The sequence below is a fragment of the Lutjanus erythropterus genome, chromosome 23, assembly GCF_056507025.1.
Source record: "Lutjanus erythropterus isolate fLutEry1 chromosome 23, fLutEry1.hap2, whole genome shotgun sequence".
NCBI classification, from domain to species: Eukaryota; Metazoa; Chordata; class Actinopteri; order Lutjaniformes; family Lutjanidae; genus Lutjanus; species Lutjanus erythropterus.
Window position 1 is genome coordinate 19,715,825 of NC_139339.1, and position 20,022 is coordinate 19,735,846.

General features: G+C 38.4%; 2 protein-coding genes across 2 annotated transcripts; one reads left to right on the forward strand and one right to left on the reverse strand.

The window, feature by feature from the left end:
* The first annotated feature begins 299 nt into the window (after nt 1-299).
* LOC146306026 (circularly permutated Ras protein 1) lies at nt 300-11,424 on the forward strand. Its single transcript, XM_084712502.1, is given in 18 exon segments — nt 300-351; nt 1,252-1,302; nt 4,636-4,767; nt 4,876-4,962; nt 5,050-5,135; nt 5,236-5,433; nt 6,189-6,233; nt 6,358-6,447; nt 7,143-7,294; nt 7,380-7,461; nt 7,612-7,736; nt 7,938-8,022; nt 8,201-8,307; nt 8,522-8,634; nt 8,915-9,026; nt 9,283-9,472; nt 9,474-9,676; nt 11,287-11,424. Coding segments are annotated over 17 exon segments (1,875 nt in total). The 3' UTR covers nt 9,642-9,676; nt 11,287-11,424.
* A 1,457-nt stretch (nt 11,425-12,881) lies between these two features.
* Nucleotides 12,882-15,826, reverse strand: LOC146306027 (type-2 ice-structuring protein-like). Its single transcript, XM_084712503.1, has 5 exons — nt 15,646-15,826; nt 15,364-15,540; nt 14,510-14,644; nt 14,325-14,427; nt 12,882-13,223 (listed from the first exon to the last, which is right to left on the reverse strand). The coding sequence occupies exons 2-5, from the start codon at nt 15,502-15,504 to the stop codon at nt 13,156-13,158; spliced, it is 447 nt and encodes a 148-aa protein (XP_084568629.1). The 5' UTR covers nt 15,505-15,540; nt 15,646-15,826; the 3' UTR covers nt 12,882-13,155.
* Nucleotides 15,827-20,022: the final 4,196 nt, after the last annotated feature.

The following is a 20,022-nucleotide window of genomic DNA, read 5'->3' on the forward strand; positions in this document are numbered from 1 at the left end:
TCTACTTTGTGACAGTTGTTCAAACAGGAAATAACTGTCTTCATGGTTTTACTCACCCACCTGTTAACTAGAAAAAAATAACAGGGCCTTGGTGACGTTATATCCACAGTGCCAGGAAGCTGATCTGCTGTTTTCTTAATGCTGATCTCGGTGATTTCTGCATCCGGCATCCATATTTCTCTCCTTCTTGAACCTGTCAGTTTATTGTTGAGGCCAATGCTGCCACAACTGTGTGTCAACTTCATAGGTAAGTTAAAAAGTAAAGAGACTGTAAGTTTTTGTGTCTTTATGTGTCTCAGATGGAGTTTGCCTGCAGTCATGTTGTCTGTAACTGGAGGCCTGATGGAGCAGGTGAGTTAAATGAGTAAACTTTATTTAGAAGTTTTGAGTGTGAAATCTTTTTTTTTAAATTCAATGCTGTTTCCTGTTTTGTTAATTCTATTTTGTTGCTCATGTGTTTTTACAATCCTGCTTAATATCTAAAGCCTTTATTGGGAAGCACTTTGTCACCGTTTTCTTCTTCCTTACTTACAATTCACCCTTCCTAATTCCCGCCCCTTTTTGCTCAGTTCTCTAATAACAGCTGATTTGAGCAAGCCTGGTACTTGGGGGGGAAACTCAGTCAACTTCCTCTTTTCCTGTTTTCTGATGGTTAAAAACATCTTTAGTATGAAATATATTAGTGCTTTTGCTCTGTAGCAAAACACTAGATAATTTGCTAGTTAATCTATATCAGTCGTGAACTAGCTACTTACACCTGATAGATAATGTTAGCAAAATGTTGGCTAACTAGCTAGCTAATCTTCATTAGTCGTTAGCTAGCTTAGCTTAGCGTTTTGCTAAAATTAGTTAAACTTATGATGTGAATATATGTTACTTTTACAGGTCCCTCAGCAAAATATTTCAGCCATCTTAAAAATTTGATTTTCTTTTCGACCGAGTTTCTACCAGGTACCAACGTTGCTCAACTGAGCACAGGGCAAAACAGGGCGGGACTTAGGAGGGGTCAACTGTGAAGACATGCCAGCTAATCATTTGGGTGATCCAGCATTCAGCTCTTGTTACATTCATGTTTATGTTTAATTTAAATTAAGAGTGTGGTACTTGAGTAGATGTATGAGAGTTGGGATAATCTCATCCAGCTAAACTCCCATTGTCTGGATTAATTGCTTGACGCCCTTATGCTATTAACTGTTTAGTAATAACCAACAAAATGTGTATTTCATATGATTATTTTCCCAGCATCCACAGGTGTTACTGAATGCGTCTATGACAACACAGTGACCGTTAAACAGCAAGAAGGTATTTCTGTCTCCTTCACACACGTGCACAAACACACAGCATCCATGAAGGTCACCATATCTTAACTGTTGTTTTTCTGTCTCAACGGCTCAACACAATCTCAGGAGTATTGCAGTGAAAAAACAGGAAAGCATATTAGGTGGTAATGTGTGTGACTGTATGTGACTGTGTGTGGGCATGCTTGCAAATGCAAGAGACAGAAGCACTGTGAAGATGTACAGATAGTAGTTCAACAAGGGGAAGTCCAGACACAAAAAATAAATGTAATTATACAAGACCAAAGCCGTACTTCCTTTCAGTCGATAAAATTTTCTTTTGATCATTGAAATGTGACAGTAATTCACAAAAAAAACAAAAAAAACAAATCAGTTTCCGTGATTTTTCTACCTCTATAAGCTTGTGTTTATCACCTCCAAAACATGGACCAACTGGATAAAATATCAGTTTCACCCTGTTGTGTAGATGATGAAAATGGTTAAATACAGTGATAGTAGTAGAAGTAAAAGTATAGCAGTATTACCAGCACAATATACTTTATTATTCTGTTTTTACCACTTAGACACACATGTAAGATCATTTAATGTTGTAGGTCATCAATGTGAAGTACATTTTAGATACTCTCTATACTGCTAACTAGGTTACTAGTATGGTACTGCATCATATGATAGAATAACATGGTGGTTCAGTGGTTAGAAGGGGGTGTGTTCATGTTCTAACCATGTTTTTGTGGGTTTCCTCTGGGTGGCCTGGTTTCCTCTGATTATCTCTTCTTTTTTCCACTGAAAAACGCATATGTTAATTTCTCCTGTCAGTGCAGTGAGCAAGACTCTTACAGCTGGTGTTGGTATGTCAAAAATTACATGGCTAATATACAGTAAAGCAAAGATACAAGTACCCTTAAAGTGATACTGATACTGATACTCAATTCAATGCCTTTTTATGAAGGTTCGCCTTTATAAGGAACACTTGTAGTGATTGGCTGCGAGCAAAATCATATGAATAGTCTTTTTTCTGGATCTGGTTGCCAAAAGGATTGAATGCAGGTATTGTTTGACTGGAGAAGTTTCCATGTTATTTCAATCAGTACCATAGGTATTGAGTACCAATACCCAGCCCTACTGGGCACTGCACATTGGCTGCCCACTGCTCCTACCTTAGGATGGATCGGATGCAGAGTATGTTTTACTATACATTCTACTGTATGTGATTAATAAACTTGATTAGAAATGTCAAATTAATGTAGTGAAATATAGTAACATTTTATTTGCCTCTAATTGCAGTGGAGCGGGAGTAGCCTTTAAAGTTGCATAGAATGGAAATACTGAAGTAAAGTATAAGTATGTAAAATTGTGCAGTACTGTTCATGTGGCAATGAGGTGCATGTAGATGGCGCAGCTGGTAGCTCCTTCAAACTTTGCCACGTTGCTCTTTTCATTTCTTTTTCCATTTATGGTTTTATCTGCTGAGACGCACAGCACCTAAATCAGAAGCATACTCGTAAGCATTAGAAAAGGAAGCATGGGTTTGGATTAAAGTGCAGTAGATAATCAATAAAACACACAGCATCTTTAAACCACGCACACAGATTAGCCAAACACACCACCTCGGACACCCCAAGAGGAGAGGAGGAGAGTGGGGTTAAGAGTCATGCTACATCTTAGATTTAAGGCTGCTCCTGGCTAATGTCTGGTCAGGGAATTGAATCGGATGAAATGGAACTCAGGTCAAGCAACAGGAAAGCAGGGACTGTACACACATCACACAGAGACTTGCTGCACTACAACGCCCTGGATCACAGGGTTGCATCTGACGGATGGATGGACTGTGCTCTGAGCTGACAGGACGCAACATGCAAGACTCCTGCAGGATGAGGGGAGGAGGGCTCTGTGTTTACATGGATGATGTCTGGTGCTCAAACTCAGTCACAGTTGATGGAAACGTTGAGCGTGTTGAACGTTTTGTGTGAAGATGTCGACCATGTTATCATCATCATCTTGTTGCTGGTGTTTACATTCAGCCTGGAGCAAATTCAAGAAATGCACTATAGGATTATTTCATGAATGTATACATGTATGCCTATATGTAAATAACTGTATACAATGTTTTAATGTATTTTGTTTTATAATTTGTCCTAATTTAATTAATCATCTGTATATATGTTGTATGTGTGTTTATATGTGGCATGAAGGAAAGGAGGAACTAAAACTCAAAGTTTGCTGTGTAACTCTGTTGTGTAATGAGAATATACAACCTTGATACTTTGATACTTGTGTATACTTAGTTACATACCACGACTGGTGAAATAGTTGACAAACTGGTTCCAGCTGGAGGAAAACAAAACCTGTATCAGTTTCAGCCCGTTTGTCATCAGAACATGCTTTACTACGTTCATGGTTTAAGTTTTGTTACAATACTATGTACTAATACACAGTATAGTGCAAATTTATTGTCATAGTGTATTGTTTTATAGTTTGTATGTACTTTTAGTTTTGCTCTGACAGGATTTAATTTAATATGGCAACAAAATATCCATCAAACTGCAACTCTTGAATGCAACTGATGATTAACAATGGTTAACTCACATCAACAGCACTAAAGAATCAAGTGGTATTTTAGTACTTGTACTAAACCCTACTGTTGATACGCCTGTCAGATTTTGAGATCTTGCACAGCATTTTGCAATTTACATTGCTAATGATACAAGATTTACCATTGACATTTTGGGGAAAAAACCTGTGTCTAAAACTAAAGACTAAAGCAGACTTTGCATTTCTAGCCAACAGCTGTTGATTTTTCCAGCAGAACTGAGAATTGTCTTTCGAGTTTTTATGGCCTACCATAACCAGCTAATTAAGCTAAAGAGTTAGCTACATGAGTTGTTTGAAAACTTTGCCTCCAGCTACTTTTTTTATGTTTCCAGCTGACCTTTATACATTTAAAAGAGACAGAGGCTAAAAGTCAGCTCTAGTGTCGACTGTTATGGTGCTTTCTATTTACCTGGAGTTCAGAAGTTGGGAATGACGTTCCAGTACTACAACTCAGAAAAAAAAAAACATGCTATGGCTGATTTCTCCTCTTCTGTTGTCTCTCATTAGACTCATACAGTAATTTCAGTAATGCCCTTGTATCTAAATAAAGAAGTTTGAGGATAATATGATAGCTTGTCTGATTTACATAGACCGTATAATAAATAGTGGCTAACCCTGGCTTATCCAAAAATTGCCAATGGGTACAAAGCTATAGATTTTGATCTTTATTTGAGTTTTTATTGGTGTTAAAACATGACACACAGCACAATCTTTCTTTTCTTTAGCTCTGTCTTTTTGTCTTCAGGTCAAGTTCCTCCACCGCTGCCTCCGCGTCGTATTAGAAAACCTCGGCCTACTTCTCTGCCTCTCCCGTCTCAAACCTCCTTCCAGCCTCCACTTGGTCCTCCGTCCCTCCCGCCTCCTGTCCCACGCAGACGTGAGTTTTGTTTGCTCTTCATCTCCCCTCCTCTCTGTGACTACTTCTTATCTTGAGTCTGTCAAAGTATGTGTTTGCTTTTTTCATTCCTTTGTTGTGTTTCATCAGTTGACAAGCTGGAATCAGAGAGCAGGCTGAAAGCCAATGTCAACGTCCTCTCACTTAGCATCGGAAAACTGGTCGACATCAGCCATGGTCAGAGGACAAACACACACACACACACAAGCATACACACCTGTTCTATTTATTTTTTTAATATGTCTGTCTTCTCCTTCTAACCAGCCTCAGTCCTGGAGAGTTTTCAAAGCCCAGTGATTTGTGGGAAATGTGGTGCTGCCTTGTCATGTCTGAGTTCTTTGCAAAGGAACGTGAGTGCTAATTTATTTTCTTGCTTTTAAGATAAAACAAATGAGCAGTAAAATTAAATGAAAAATAAAATACCCTCCCCTTTCTCTCCCTGCTGCTCAGGTGTGGGTGTGTGAGTTCTGCGGCTGTGAGAACAGTGTAGACGACAGTGTGCAGAGGGTGTGTGTTGGTAAGCGTGCGGGTGTACACAGCGATGACCTTTACGTGCCCAACCTGAGTGACGATGACTACCAGAACCTGGAGGACACACTGGCGGTATTCTGTGTGGACATATCTGGCAGCATGAGCGTCACTACAGAGGTGTGTGTGCAGAAGGAGGTGTAGAAGACTTATTCAGATCCTTTATTCAAGCAAAAGTAGCAGTGCATTAATGTACAAATGCTCCACGCAAGTAAAACTCCATATCATCCATATCATCATATATGATATTGTGAGAGTGTAATAGAGAGTAAATAGCATTTTACTGTTGTTGTTGGTCATGTTTGAACTGGTTTTAGATACTTTTTATAAATGTATCTAGTTTAATCCAAAGGTTACCAGCCAAGGGGTTGACCTACAGCATTTGGAGAATAAAGTCAAAATTTAAGAATAAAGTTGAACCACGGAAATTTTTTTTTTTTTTTTTTTTTTTAAATCTGCTTTACAATCAATATTGCACTCAACAAAATAGAAATGCAACACTTTTGTTTTTGTTCCCATTTTTCATGAGTTGAAGTATACATGAAAATGAAACTAAGAGAGGGGCAGGTCATGACTTTGCCCTCCTGAGAAAAAAAATGGTATTTGTAGTCCTATGTGAAATAGCCACAGGTTTTAAAATTACCATTTAGTTTTGCATTGACCACAAAACTAGGTAGTCAGCATTAGCAGTAATAACCACCATGGCTGGACAGACCAATAAAAGAGTGCAGTGTCCAGAAACTTTATTAACCAACACTCCAAAAAAGAAAAGCAAACTAAATTAAAAGACACTACAATAAAAATACCACCACAAAATATTGTTATATAAAGAGCGATATGCATCACATTTTTGTAACATGTTTGCTCCACTTCAGGTTACATCAAGCAGTGGATCTCAGACATACGTATCCAGACTGGAGGTGAGATGTTGATTTGTTGTTTGTGTGGTTCACTGCTGAGGGACTCAGTACTCTCTTTACCCTCTGTGTAATACACAGGGTGGGAAAGGGCTGGTATAAAAACAGCTATTTTGTTTTTCCTCAGGGTATCCAGGATGCCCTCCAGAGGGCACTAACATCCCTGCTGCAGCAGTGCCCCCGCAGGAGAGTGGCACTGGTCACGTTCAACGATGAGGTAGGGAAATTAATGGTTACCCATTTTTGATTTAAAGGCACAACAAGAGATGAACTGTTTTTCAATCGGGGGAAATTTTTTTCCAACACTGATTTTAAACCAATGCTGTAGAATGACCCAGATATAAGTTATCCTGGCAATTCAAATTAATATAAAAAACATGAAATCTGCGCACAATTTATTATTTCATTATAAAGACTCCAGCATCCCAGATAGCAGGAGGTCCTATTGAAAATTAAATTTAAAAAAAAGGAAAGAAGTCACTTTGAACCAGTACATTTTTGAGACTGTGAACTCAACATTAACTATGAACATGAACTAGTTCATTTAAATCCTTGTGAACTGATCTTTGAACTAGCTCTTGTGAAGTGTGAACCTGCACAACACTGTACATTACACTAGACTGTGCAAGTAGAGAATACTGTGACAGTCGAGACACCCAAAAGTCCCCTATAAAAAGAATTAAACATGCTAATATGAAAACATTTGACTCATGCCAAAACAAACGGAAGAGAATACTTCCTATTTACTTTGATTATCATGCTGTTATGCTAAGTTTTTTTTTCTCTGTCTCTGTGAATGACAGCAGGCGGTTTCTGCTGAAGACAAGAAGTAGTCAGAAGTCTAATATAAATTTTGCCATATGTAAATACAAATACCCTTTAACCTTCTTCTCATCCATTTGTGTTTTCCAGGTTGTAATATATGGTGATGGGACTAGCACACCTCTCACTCTCAGGGATTGGGCGTTGGTTGACTATGACCACATATGGCAACAGGGTGTTGCTTATAGCATCCCACACTGCATCGCTGAGACCTACGACAAACTAATAAAGAGTGTCAAAGAGTAAGTGATGATGGAGTGTGACTTTGTACTTTGAATCCCTGCTGTACAGAATGTGAACTGCTTTTTAATATTTCTGTATATTCAGCCTCAGGGAGCACGGGGCTACGAGTCTCGGTCCTGCGGTGTTAGCTTCGGTTGCTATGGCATCAAGGTACCCAGGGTCAAAGGTGAGTGAGTCTATAGGACCAAAAAGATGACAGACAGAATGTGACCATTTTCTTAGTTGAAAACTCAGTTGAAAACTTTACAAAGGAAATGTACTTAATATTATACCTCATCAACTTCATTGTTTTTTTTGTAAATGCATGCTTCTGCAGGTGATTCTGTGTACTGACGGCAGAGCCAACATCGGTCTGGGTGAGATGGAGCAAACTCCCTCTGTGTCCTCCTCTCGTACTCCGTATTTCTACACTGAGCTGGCTCAGCAGGCTGTGGGGAGTGGGTGAGGACACACACACGTATACACACACACAAAGTTGTAAGATGAACAAAGTGCATTAATGCGTAGATGCATAGATGTCATTTGTGTCTTGTATGCATGTTTGTGTTACTGTGCAAATGAATCTCATTAAATCAAAAGCTAAAAGAATAAAAAGAAGTCGAAAGTATAATAAAATATATTCTCTTTCTTTTTTTCCCCCAGAGTCATAATATCGGTAATGACTTTTGAGGGGACAGACTGTTCCTTGGCTGACATTGGGAGACTTGCAGACACTACTGGAGGAAGTGTGAGACACTCATGTATACACTTAACATAAATACAGTTGCTTGCACTGAGAAACAAACGAATGTCCACTGATGGAGAAAATGCTGATCAAAGTCATTTTGGTGCAAATCAGTATGTATGTAAATGGTATGAATGAATAAAATCTCATTTTATAAACCCTTGTTTGCTCTCCTGTACAGGTGAACATGGTGAGCATTGGTACTGTTGCAACAGAGATCCAGTTAGCCTCCATGGACAATGTTCTTGCAACAGGAGTCACGGCAACCCTGCTTGCTTCTGATGGAGTGTGAGTCGTGGCAGACACCAAAAACACAGTAGCAAGAACTTTTCAGTTTGTTTTGCATGTAAACCTACCAGTGATAACAACATAGACACCAAAATAATCCATGTCAGTGGTGCAGTGCTGTCTGTCCACGCGGTCATCTCTGTCCTGATCATGTGCATGTAAACCTTGGAAACTTGGTCATTTTTTTTACTCTCCTCTCTGATTTTCTTCGTAGGTATTTTCCATATGATGATGAAAACAATCACAAACTGGTGAGAGATATTGGGAATGTGACCAAGGGGCTGGAGATCACCATGCAGTTTGCTGTAAAACCACAGTTTATGGATGGTAAGACAGGTGTTATTTTCTTTACTAAACTTTACTGACTTTCTTTACTTACTATTGTGAAAGACCATGACTTGTCAGCATGCTAACATTGTGGAGACTCACAGCCTTTAGTGTGTTCTGTTACCCAGTGTGAGCATATATATATATACATATATACATATATACATATATAAAATAAAATAAAAAGAAGTTAATGTATTTGACAAATTAAATTTGGCACAAAGTGGTTTATAGAGCAGCCAGCAGCCAGAGATATGATGTGTGTCAATGTGTGTGACAGTTTTTCTTCGGAAGGACACACTTCCATTCCAACTCCAACTGAGCTTCAAGACCAGAGACCAACAAAAAGTCACCCGCATCATTACTGAACAGCGACCAGTTACTACCTGCAGGTAAACACTGCAGATGAATTCTTGCCATACTTTTGCAGTATTGACTTGATTGTATCCCTGTTAACTTATTCTTTCGATCAGATATTGAACACAGTTTAGATGTCTGAAAAGGTTTTTACTAAAAAGTAATGCTTAGTGATTTATTGCAGAAAGTATCATTTCATATCACTGCTGAATTTCCAATGTTGAGAGTGTGATCTGCTGTGTTTGTGCAGAAATCATTTATCTGTCTTTTTCTCATCTCCTCTGCCTGAAGTCGGATTTGGGCCGGTAGCCTCAACATGGCGGTGCTCGGTGTTCACTGTGCTCAACTCTGTGCCAGTTTAACGATGGAGGGTCGAGTGCAGGAAGCACAGATGCAGCTGAAAGCACAGCAAGGCCTGCTCAACCAAATCAGGTACGACTGTCTGACCTCTGAACTCACTTTGACCTTTGATCCAGGTAGAGGTTAAAAACACACGAGGATGGATTAGCAGGATGTCAGTGCATTGTGTGTGTGTGCGCATGAATTCATGGTACTGTTTTTGGTATTTCACTTCCTCTTTCTGCCCCATAGTAAGCAGAGGCCAATCCAAAAAGAGGAGTGTATCTATGGCAACTGGATGGACACCATGACAACAATCTGTGACGACATCACCACAGAATCCCAGGTGATCAAACTTTTAATTTATCGATAAAGTTCATTTTCAATCATTTTGGATTCTTTGATATTCCATAAACTAACAAGGGTCCAGTGAAATTATTTAATGATACTTATACCATCGAGAGGAGAGGAATGGAAAAGAAAATTAAAAAAATCAACAGAAATATAGCACAAGTGACTGATAACCAAAGAGAGGGATGAAATTAATATGAGAAAGGCAACAAAATGGGCAGTTAATGTACTGAAAGACTTTTCAAACCATAAACAAAAGAACACAGATTTGGAAACATACTCTGCGGTCATGCTTAACAATATGTTACGTGAATTTTCTGCCTCGGGTCAGTTTATTAAGGCTGGTCACAAGTACAGTGTGCAAAGTTTAATGAGCATTAGAGCTGCTATCAACCGCCATATATCACATTTTAATATAATAGATGATACGGAGCTCAAGTCAAGCAATGCTGTCTTCAAAGCCATGTTGAAACACTAAAGGAAAAGCAGGTGTCAGTTCCTAGTGCCTTTTTTAGTTGTTTTTTTTTTCCTTTTTTCCCCATTTCTCTCTCCTCTGCTGTGTTCTGTTCTTTGCAATTGTTGTATTTTCCAAATAGATTGAAAGAAATTAAAAATCAGCCCTCATCCTGGTGAAATTTATTCTGTGACTAACAGCTTAGTTGTAAAAGGGACTATAATTATTTCTTGTCATGATGGTAAGCCCTTGCTTAATAACTTTAGATTTTGAGCGCAAAACTTTCACCCAGAAATCTACAAATGCTTTTATTTCATATTGTTGCCAAATGACCAGGGTATAGGTGGGACAATCAGCTTGTCAAGTTGTGTTTAAGTCCCTTCACATCGGGTTAGGGTTATCTTTTAAGGCATTTACTCATTGATTATCCCTTACTTATCTCAATTTATCTCAATTTATCTCAATTATTGTTAGTAACTGAGCAGAATATCCCCCAAAACCAGTAGCACACTGTGGGGTTTCAGTTAGGGCCTTCAGTACCACACTGAAACCACCCTCCAGCCCCCACCCCACATACGTGCACACGCATGCAGCGAGTTGTCGTATGGCCGCTGATACAGCCAAACCAACCACTTCCCTATAAGCACCATCAAGACCATCGATCTTTAAAAACCACAGGACAGACGCACACCACAGTGCATTATAAGAACTACTGCAGCATGACCATCAGATCTTTATTTATGTCGCTCAGCAACCAGATTGCACACACACACACCACATAGCACAAAAACGTTTGTCCACGGTTAATACAACAGTGATCGCCAGTTGCGTAAACTTCAACTGATAATGTATAACCACAATATTATCAGTGCACAGCCTTCAGTTCAATAACAAACGACTAGTGCTGATCCACAGAGCTGTGATGCATTTAGATGGCATTCAGATATATAGGAAATCCCAGTTATGCCTCACAAGTAACCAGATTTGTTCTGGATATATTACAGCAGCTTACTGAAAAAGTATGTATATATATATATACATAAATATATCAGTTAAATTAGTATAGTTAGGCTATGGGCCATAGGTAAAGTCATTAGTTTTCTCTTTCTCTTTCTCCCTGACACTGATTTATCATCTCTTTCCTCCTGCAGCCTCTCTCTGATGAAGCAGCTAAAGTAATGTACCAGATGAAGAGAGCCAGCAGTGTCAGCAGCAACAACAGCAACACAGCTGAGACCCCGAAGAAGCCTGCTAGGAAGAAAAAGAAGGCCCTCGTGGAAGGAATGTAAAGAAATTATTCATCCGCAAACATGGGGACCTGAGCTCATATTTGGCCATATTGGCTTACAACTTTTTTTTTTTTTTTAAATCATGTGCATCATGGGAAGGAGGTTTGCTGCACAACTGACTGTATAGGAATGTTTTAATTTACCATCTGCACAGCACTGTTTGCATAAATCAGAAAAAACACACTGAATACATTTTCAACCCCATTTACTCACATCAGTGCAAAGGTGAAGATGGTTGTTTGTCAGAGATATAACTATTACAGTTAACATTTGATTGTGAACCTTGTGGGTTTAACTGATTTTTTTTATCTTTCACATGTCACGGCTGTTTTAACATGGCATAAAAATGTGTCCGTTTGTTCAAAATATATTTGGAAAATTTGTTGAAAGAGGGCCTTTTTGTAAACAACAGTCAACATGTTGTTTAGTAATCATACTTCATCTGTCATACTTCGACCAACTCAGGTATCAATGGGATCAAAACCAGAAGTGGACAAATCAGAACAGTATGTTAACAAATAAAACATCACTCACCAGATAAAACAAATTTTCTATCATGTGTCATGAGTGAAATTTAGCCTAACTATCCTGTGATGTATTCCTTTTGATTCCTGTTTTACAGGAAATCTAATTCATGAAATGGAACAGATATATTTGTTTAATGTCAAATAAAATAAATTCTTTGTCATTTTTAAGTTTTTCCTGCATTTGTAATATTGCAATAATAACGTGTATGAATCAATCATTCCACAGCACTTTGGGATATACTTAGTTTGAAATTTTGGTACTGGTGTGCTCTGAAAATGACATCCAGGGTCTCAACAAGATGTAACACCTTTTAAAGTATATTATGAATGCAACTTAAGACCTACTTTGTGTCCATACTGACAAAAGAAGTACGAAGAATATGAAGAAAAAGCTGAGTCCTAGAACACTGTTAGTACAGAGTGAGTTGTACTGAGGCCAGTGACAGCAGGCTGCACAGTTTGCACTAGTGGTTATTTATTCAATGCTAGTTTTGTTTTGTTGTTACAGCAAGATTCATACATTTTTTTTCCCAAAAAAACAAAAGTGAGACTGTAGTTAACGCCAGGGTAGGCAACATTATTTGGTTTGACTGAGAAATACCTTCATAATAACCTTTCAGCATACTGTTAATCAAGTGGTCTGAGACAGAACTAGAATTCTGCACCTCCTCTTGGCTCGGTTTTCAGCCTTTAAAAATCTGGCCTGTGACAGTAGACTTAAACCAGTCACAGGTCTTCTCAGACCAGGTATTCCTATTGGCTAATCTACTACTGTGTGTGCACGTTTCTTCAGTGAGACCCTGCATCAGTGTCTTCTGCAGGAAAAGTTGCTTTGGGCTTTGCTGAGGACCGAGAAGACAAGGCGGAGCTGAGACATACTCTCTAATGCAAAATAGCTGTATTGATTTTTACAAACATTCATAAATCAGATTGTTATGGTTCTTGAGCATTTTATTCTTGCATAAAGAAAGACTGTTGAATAAGAATAAAGTTGCATTAAAGGCATTCTTTCATACTACATTGCTCAAAGTCTAAGAGACAACCCAGCTCCTGTTTAAAATGTCACTTGTCGCTTCATTCCTTAAGCAGCATTAAAGTAACACAAAAGAAAGAAATGAGATATAATAATATATAATCCTTCAAAGACGGATGAGTCTTAATCACAAACACGCAACTTCATGCCATTATGTCCTCTGAAGAATCTTTAAGGTCTTTTGGCGCAGACAGATGGACGTCTTCTGTAGCACTGCACATCATCCCAGCACTTGTGAGCTGTAAAGTACCAAAAACACAGCAGTCAGCCAGTGATACACAAACAAAAACCTGAAACTGTCAAATGATGGCATCATGAATAACTAAATTCCTAAACATTCTCAAAACCATAATTTATTTATTACATGATAGGCATAATAATACCACAATAAAAAGTTGACAATATAATATTTAAATATATTAAACAAGCACAAACAGCTATGTGTATTTATGCGTCCATGTGTGCATGCATTTTTGTACTCAGACAGTCACTTGGCCTCTGTAGCTAAACAGAGGTCACATGTGTGTGTGTGTCTCTGTGTGTGAAGGTGTGTATTTGTATTCATGCCAATTGGTTAAAGGGTTGTGGTAGTGGCTTATTGCAAAGAGGCGCATAACTTCCAAATAGATTCAGAGACTTGCACATGATTTTGTGAAAAAGTGAGAGTCATGAGCCAAAGAACAGCTGATTAAAGCCCCAGTCACACGTGCACAAAGTGAGGGGCGTGGCCATGAATTTGCGCCCTCTCTTTGCGTGTGACCAGAGCCCTGTTTCAGAAAGAAAATAATGAAAACTCTCACTTTTTTAAGCCTGAGATGACTCTGGGTTTTCTGTTTCAGAAAGAGAGATAACTTACTGTGGTAACTGACTCTTAGCAACCAACCTGCTTGCTGCCAGTTTTTTTTAAAAAAACAAAAAACAAACTCTGAGTTTGTCTGGAGCAGCTATCTGACATACCATCTCATTTCCTCATTTGTGGAGATGATGTGAATATTTCTGAATGAAGATGATTGTGGTGCAGCTGAAACCACTTTAAAAATCTAAAACTAAAAAAACTCTAAAACTGGAATACAGTTTAAAATGAGTTTTTGTTTAGATATAGTAGTGCTGCATTTATCTTAATTTGCTTTTGAAGCATTTCATTGAGAGAATTATTGTCATACATGTTAATTTGGACTTGTTAATTGTTAATATGTTATTTACTCATACATTATAAATAAGTTATGATATTTCTGAAATCATTTCTTGAATTTGTAGCTGGTTGTGAGTGTGTTGTTTATTATCCTGTAGCAAGATAATTTATCCTTTCACTCAAAATGTGTGTGTTTAATACGATGTACCTCCATAATTCATTTGTAAGCAGTGCTGGCCAAACATGTTGTTAAAACTTCCACAGTGGCGATAGTTGAAGGGTGTACCATCAGTCCAGAGCCAAATGCCCTCCTAAAAGACAGGGCAGAAACGACAACTATATGAAAACCATAAATAAATAATATTCAACTAATTGTACTGACAAGTAACATACATGCTGGCTGTCGGAGCCTCCGAGCCATGTTTGCCTATGGCCACGTGCCATTCTCAATATCAAATTCTGAATTGCCAGGTACTCCGCAGCACTGTGTACTGAAGCGAGGTTTGCACCCTTGGCCAGACAATTTCTCTAAAAAGGAGACAAACAGTGGAATTGTCAAAAATAAAAACAAATAATTAAAAAAAAAAAAGATGGAAAAAGACCCTAAACAAAACACTGAAAACTGGTCTGATTTGAAGATTAATTCAATAGGGAGAACAAACCTTTTAAAGCTGATGAAAATTCCTGTACAGATTTCAAACTAAACCTGACCATAGAATTTAAATTATTTTATTTAAAGAATCAAATGAAGCTCACAGATTAATGAGAAAATTATTGCGTTACCCTCGAGAGGAGCGAGGTAACAGTCTTATGACATCACAGCTCAAATGTTTGAACCGACAAGAAAATTAAATGAATAAATGAAGAACCATGGGTATATATTAAAAATCATCAATTACAGCCTAATAGTTTAATTCTAGCTCTTTTCTCCAAGTGAAAAATTTGGAACAACCCATCAATAAACACTAGGAGATGTGGATAAACTGGAGAATTCAGAAATTAGCTCATCTTATAAACTAGAGCCCAATGGATACTGTATTTTGGGGGCCAATTTTTGATATTTTGAAAGACATACAGATCACCTAGGATTCTAATAAGACGAGATGATTAATATGTGCTGTATACAATATTCTTACCAAAGCTGAGAGCAGTGAAGAATTGCTACAAAACATATATAATGAATGGAATAAATGGATCTTGGTAATGCAGATAACACATCTAATCCACTATAAACTAATCCTGATTACCTCAGCTCTGGCCCAGTTCATTTCTTGTGCAACAAAGAGGAAACAGCGCCCACGGATCGCGGTCCAACCAGCGGGACAAGATGTTGAAGTCACGACCAGAGTCATGGCACAAACAAGTGCAGACACAGTCAGTGTCTTCATGATGGAGATGATGCAGATATTAAAGATGATATTTACCTTCAGTAAAGAAATACAGACGAGTTACTGATACTTTTCAGGAAAGGATACGTGGGAAAACAGAAGAAGTAAAGATATGGAGAGAGGAAAGAGAAGAGTCCCAACCTGCAGCAGACTTATCTGTTTTCTCAGCGAGGCTTTGGCGTTCCTGTGTGAATGTTCTGCATGAGAAACAGGCCATTTCCTATATAGAGTGTTATCTTTTAATCTGTTGGGATGGGTAGGTGGAGGCAGGCACACCAGTATTATTGCCGCCTCCCACAACCTGTGTCGGTTATCGTCTGGTAATGATTTAGCTTTTTATTATCTTATTATCAAATGTATCTACATTCATATACAGATACCTGTTTATAGAAATAGCTTCAAACTCCATCCTTGTGATCTGATAAGCAGACTGTAAACAGGAAGTGGCACATGGACAGGGAAGTTTTGGCCATTAAAGTGTAGCCAACAGATAACCAGATATCTGACATCAGACGATAGTTTGTGCGTTCTGAGTAATACAACATCTTTTGGTGTTTAACCAGTACCACAATCTTTCCCTGAGCTTTTATTACCTAAACCTACTGACACACAGGACTCAGGATGTGAATGAGACTGTGACTCGGGCGCCCACCACCCATTCAGGCCATCTCTCCGCTAAATTAATTAATTAATACATAAATAAATGCATGCAGCCCATGAACATACTCCATTCACAATTGTGAAAACCAAAGTGACATTTGCAGGAAGTATATGTTTACATGCTGTTTAATGTGCTGCAGCTGAAATAACCAACATATTAGGCCATGTTTGAATGTGTGTGCAGGGAATGGATCAGGACTTCAGAGAAATTATTTTATTGTTAACATCACAGCTCTCTACTAATTTTGCTGTACATTCAATTTTCCACTGAACTACTTCACACTTTGACTCTGTGCTTTTCTGTTGTTCTGAAGTTTATGGACATTTCAGTGATCTTTTTCTCCTTTCAGGATCAGGTCATTTTGGCTGCATCAGCTGACTGACTTCTCTACCTCCAGCATGTAAGCGTCTTCATTATTTGTGAATATGAATGCGAGTTGTTCTTCAGAGTCTGTGGCTCTTGTGCAGGCTGCCATCTGGCTGTTAGTCAGGAATGCAGAAGTTACTGCTTCATGCAAAGATTTGATTGGCTTTATAGAACAAATTTTCTACGTATGTAGACACAGAACTAATGATATTCTGACAAATGAATATAAAATTAGGTGGTGCCGTGATAAAACCACAAAATATGAAGCGAGGATTTTTTTTCTCAAAGGAGAACACAGGACACATGGTGCACAGAGCAGATGTGCATGCTACTACAGAACATACTTGAAGTCTTGTACAAAGGAAGTGTTACATTTACAGTGTTTGGACAGGCTTTCCACTCTATTGAACTGAAAAAGCTGTTCAGGAAGATCTAACATTTACTGAGACCTTCCTCTTCACTCTGACATGTTTGTGACAGAGATACAGCGATACTGCAGGCTGAAGCAGTAATTTACCAACTTCTCCTTTTTTTAATTCACACATTGCTACCTCTGATGAATGTACTGGGGTAGTGTACTATCAGGGTTATTATTCACTTGATTCTAAAATGAACATCTAAAAATTAAAGAAACAACAAAGCACATTTGCACAAAAAAAGGTGAGCTATTTCTTTTCTCACAGTGAGCTATTGTTTTATATGATAAAATTACTTGTGATAACAAATAAGTTTTAAATATTATCACAATGTATCAAAGGATCTGTGTATTGATGTGATTTTATTGCATGGCCTATACAACCATGCAACTATGAAACAGATTTAAAGAACTTGTGAACCTGCTACCTCTGTAATTCACAGTTAACCTTCAAAGAATACGGCCAAAAGCATACAACAGTAGCTCTGATGCAATAATTTATTAACTTCCTCTGTCTTCAATTCACATCCTTCTGCTTCTGAGAAAATATACTGGGCAGGTTTATTGATTCTCATGACTATACAAGACATGTTGAAAAAAAACACAATAAATAGTCCTTCATATTGGAGGTAACAGCCACCACACAATGATTTTCTTTGCTCCATCAGTTGTCATTCAGTCAGTTGCGCGACCCTCCTCCACCCCTCTCTCCTCCAGTCACTGGACCCAGGTAGCAGAAGATGTTCACCTCGATCCTCCCTGACGCCCTCTCCTCCAGCCTTCAGGTCCAGGCAGCAGGAGTCCGGAGCCACTCACCTCATCTGGCTCTGCTTTGCACCTCTTCACCACCACCACCAGTGTCTAGACCCCGGGGGGGTTCTCTTCACTACAGCTTCATCGCCCCCATTTATATATGTGCATATTATTTTCACCACAATGGGGTCTAACCGCCAAAGACTTTTCATGTTTCATATCTCATGCACGTGTCAATAAACCATTTTCCTTTACTCTTAGTCTCTCCTGATTGAAATGGTCTCATTAGCTTATTTAGGTTATCATACGGCATTAGTATGAAATCAAGACTGGTTCATAAACCTTAAAAAACTCCATGTAGTAGCTTTCATCTTCCATTCACAATAAATACAATGATCGATTGATAGAGTCTGATGTTAGTTATCAGATAGATACTGATAGCTACAGTCAGGGTTTACTTACTCTTTAATTTAAAGTACAACTTCTGCTTTTTCTTTTATATGCATATTTCAACTGGTATTGTTGGAGGGAGTCTGAGATCTTAGACTTTCATTGCAAGTGACAACTGCACAATAAACACAATAAACATGTTGAACTTTACCACCATTCATTTTATTATGCCAGGTGAGGACTCTCTCTCTTCTGTTTCCCAGAAACATTAAATGATTATCTAGTTTTCAGTGAAATAAAGCTTATTTGTCTGGTTTGTCAGAGGGTGGGCAGTGAGGATGGGGGCTTTATTGTGAAGGAAAAAAGCAGGGTGGGGTAACTGTAGTTATCCCATAAGTTTTCCTGTTGTTTAATCATTGGGTCAAGAGTTTTGATTTGTACAATAATTAAGAACTTAAGAAGAAGGATTGCATTGACCCACTCTGCTGTCAGATGGTTGTTGAACTGAAGAGTGACCCACTAGTCAGAGGTTTTTGGAGATGTAAAGAGCCACAGATGGCGAGCTGCTGGCTGGTAGAACTGGGTTTTAAAAAATGAGATACCGGTGCCTTTAAAGTGACACCAATACCAATAAAGTAGTTATTTCAGTCCCTTTCATTTCATTCCATTGTGGTAGTGGGCCAATCACAGTACTGTTACACATGGCACCTCACTGTGTCTACTTTCATTAAATGACCCAAAAATGACACAGGCCTATTAGTATAACCATGCAGACCTCTATACATCAGACTGGTCGGTTATAACTCTTCGTTATGCCAATTTGAAGGAGACATGTCATTTGGCAAAAGTAGGTTGTGTTTTATCCTTGAAACACATTGCAGTGCAAACACTGTTGTGCAACATTAATCATTAAACTCTGTGTTCTTGTACAAACAGATAAACAATAGAACACTTACAGCAGATATAAGCTGGTCTGCCTGCTGCACATTTTTGCCAGACACCTCCAACATGCCACTGTGGCTGCTACAGGCCATCAGCTGGGAGCCACCACAAGTCATTGCAATTTCTCTATTTTATATTTCTATTGTTATTATAAAAATTGAATAATGAGGAGGCATATGCCCCACTTGTTTCACTGGCCAGGTGCCTATGCATATGACAATAAAGAACTTTACAACCACTCCTTTTATTACTCCAGATAAAGTGACTTCCTTGTTTGTTTCTCAGAAAAAGTAAATGATTGTCTAGTTTTCAGTTAAACAAAACAAGTCTATTCTCTCTTAACTGGAGAGTACACTGAATTATAATCAGAATAATTACTCTGGGTTTGATGGATGATTTTTGAAATGCATTGCAGGGTTTTTCTAAGTCAAGACCCCACATCCCAGTCATTTTGTTTGTTTGTTTCCTCCCTTAATTTTGCAACTTACTGGGCAGGATCTCAAGAAGTGTTGGTTCTAGATGTACCAATACTGTGAATTTAACTCTGGCTCTTTGTGGTTGTGAGTGAGAAAATGTGACAGATAATGTGTCAGTAGAAACAAGTGATTATTATATAAAAATACCCAGCTGAACTTGCATTGGAAGCACAAACTGGGGGAAATATAGAGCAGAGGTTTCCAACCCACAAGACTGCTGACCGGTACCAGACCACAGAACATTTTCCATCAGGAGACAAAGAAACTGTATGACTTGGCAAGACAAGGTTGGAACTTCTTGCTGTTACCCTCTGGACTTTGATTTTCCATGTTGGGTCCATGTAGCACTGATAATGAACAACAAAGTTCACCAAAGTGTCTGATAAACCTCTTAGCTATTATGCTATCATGCTTTCACCTCTTGGCTTGTTTGTAAAAATCCACTTTGAACAGACCAGAACTAAAAGGCAGTGGTAGTGCTGATAATTTTCAGAAAATAATTATCTCTGCCAGCC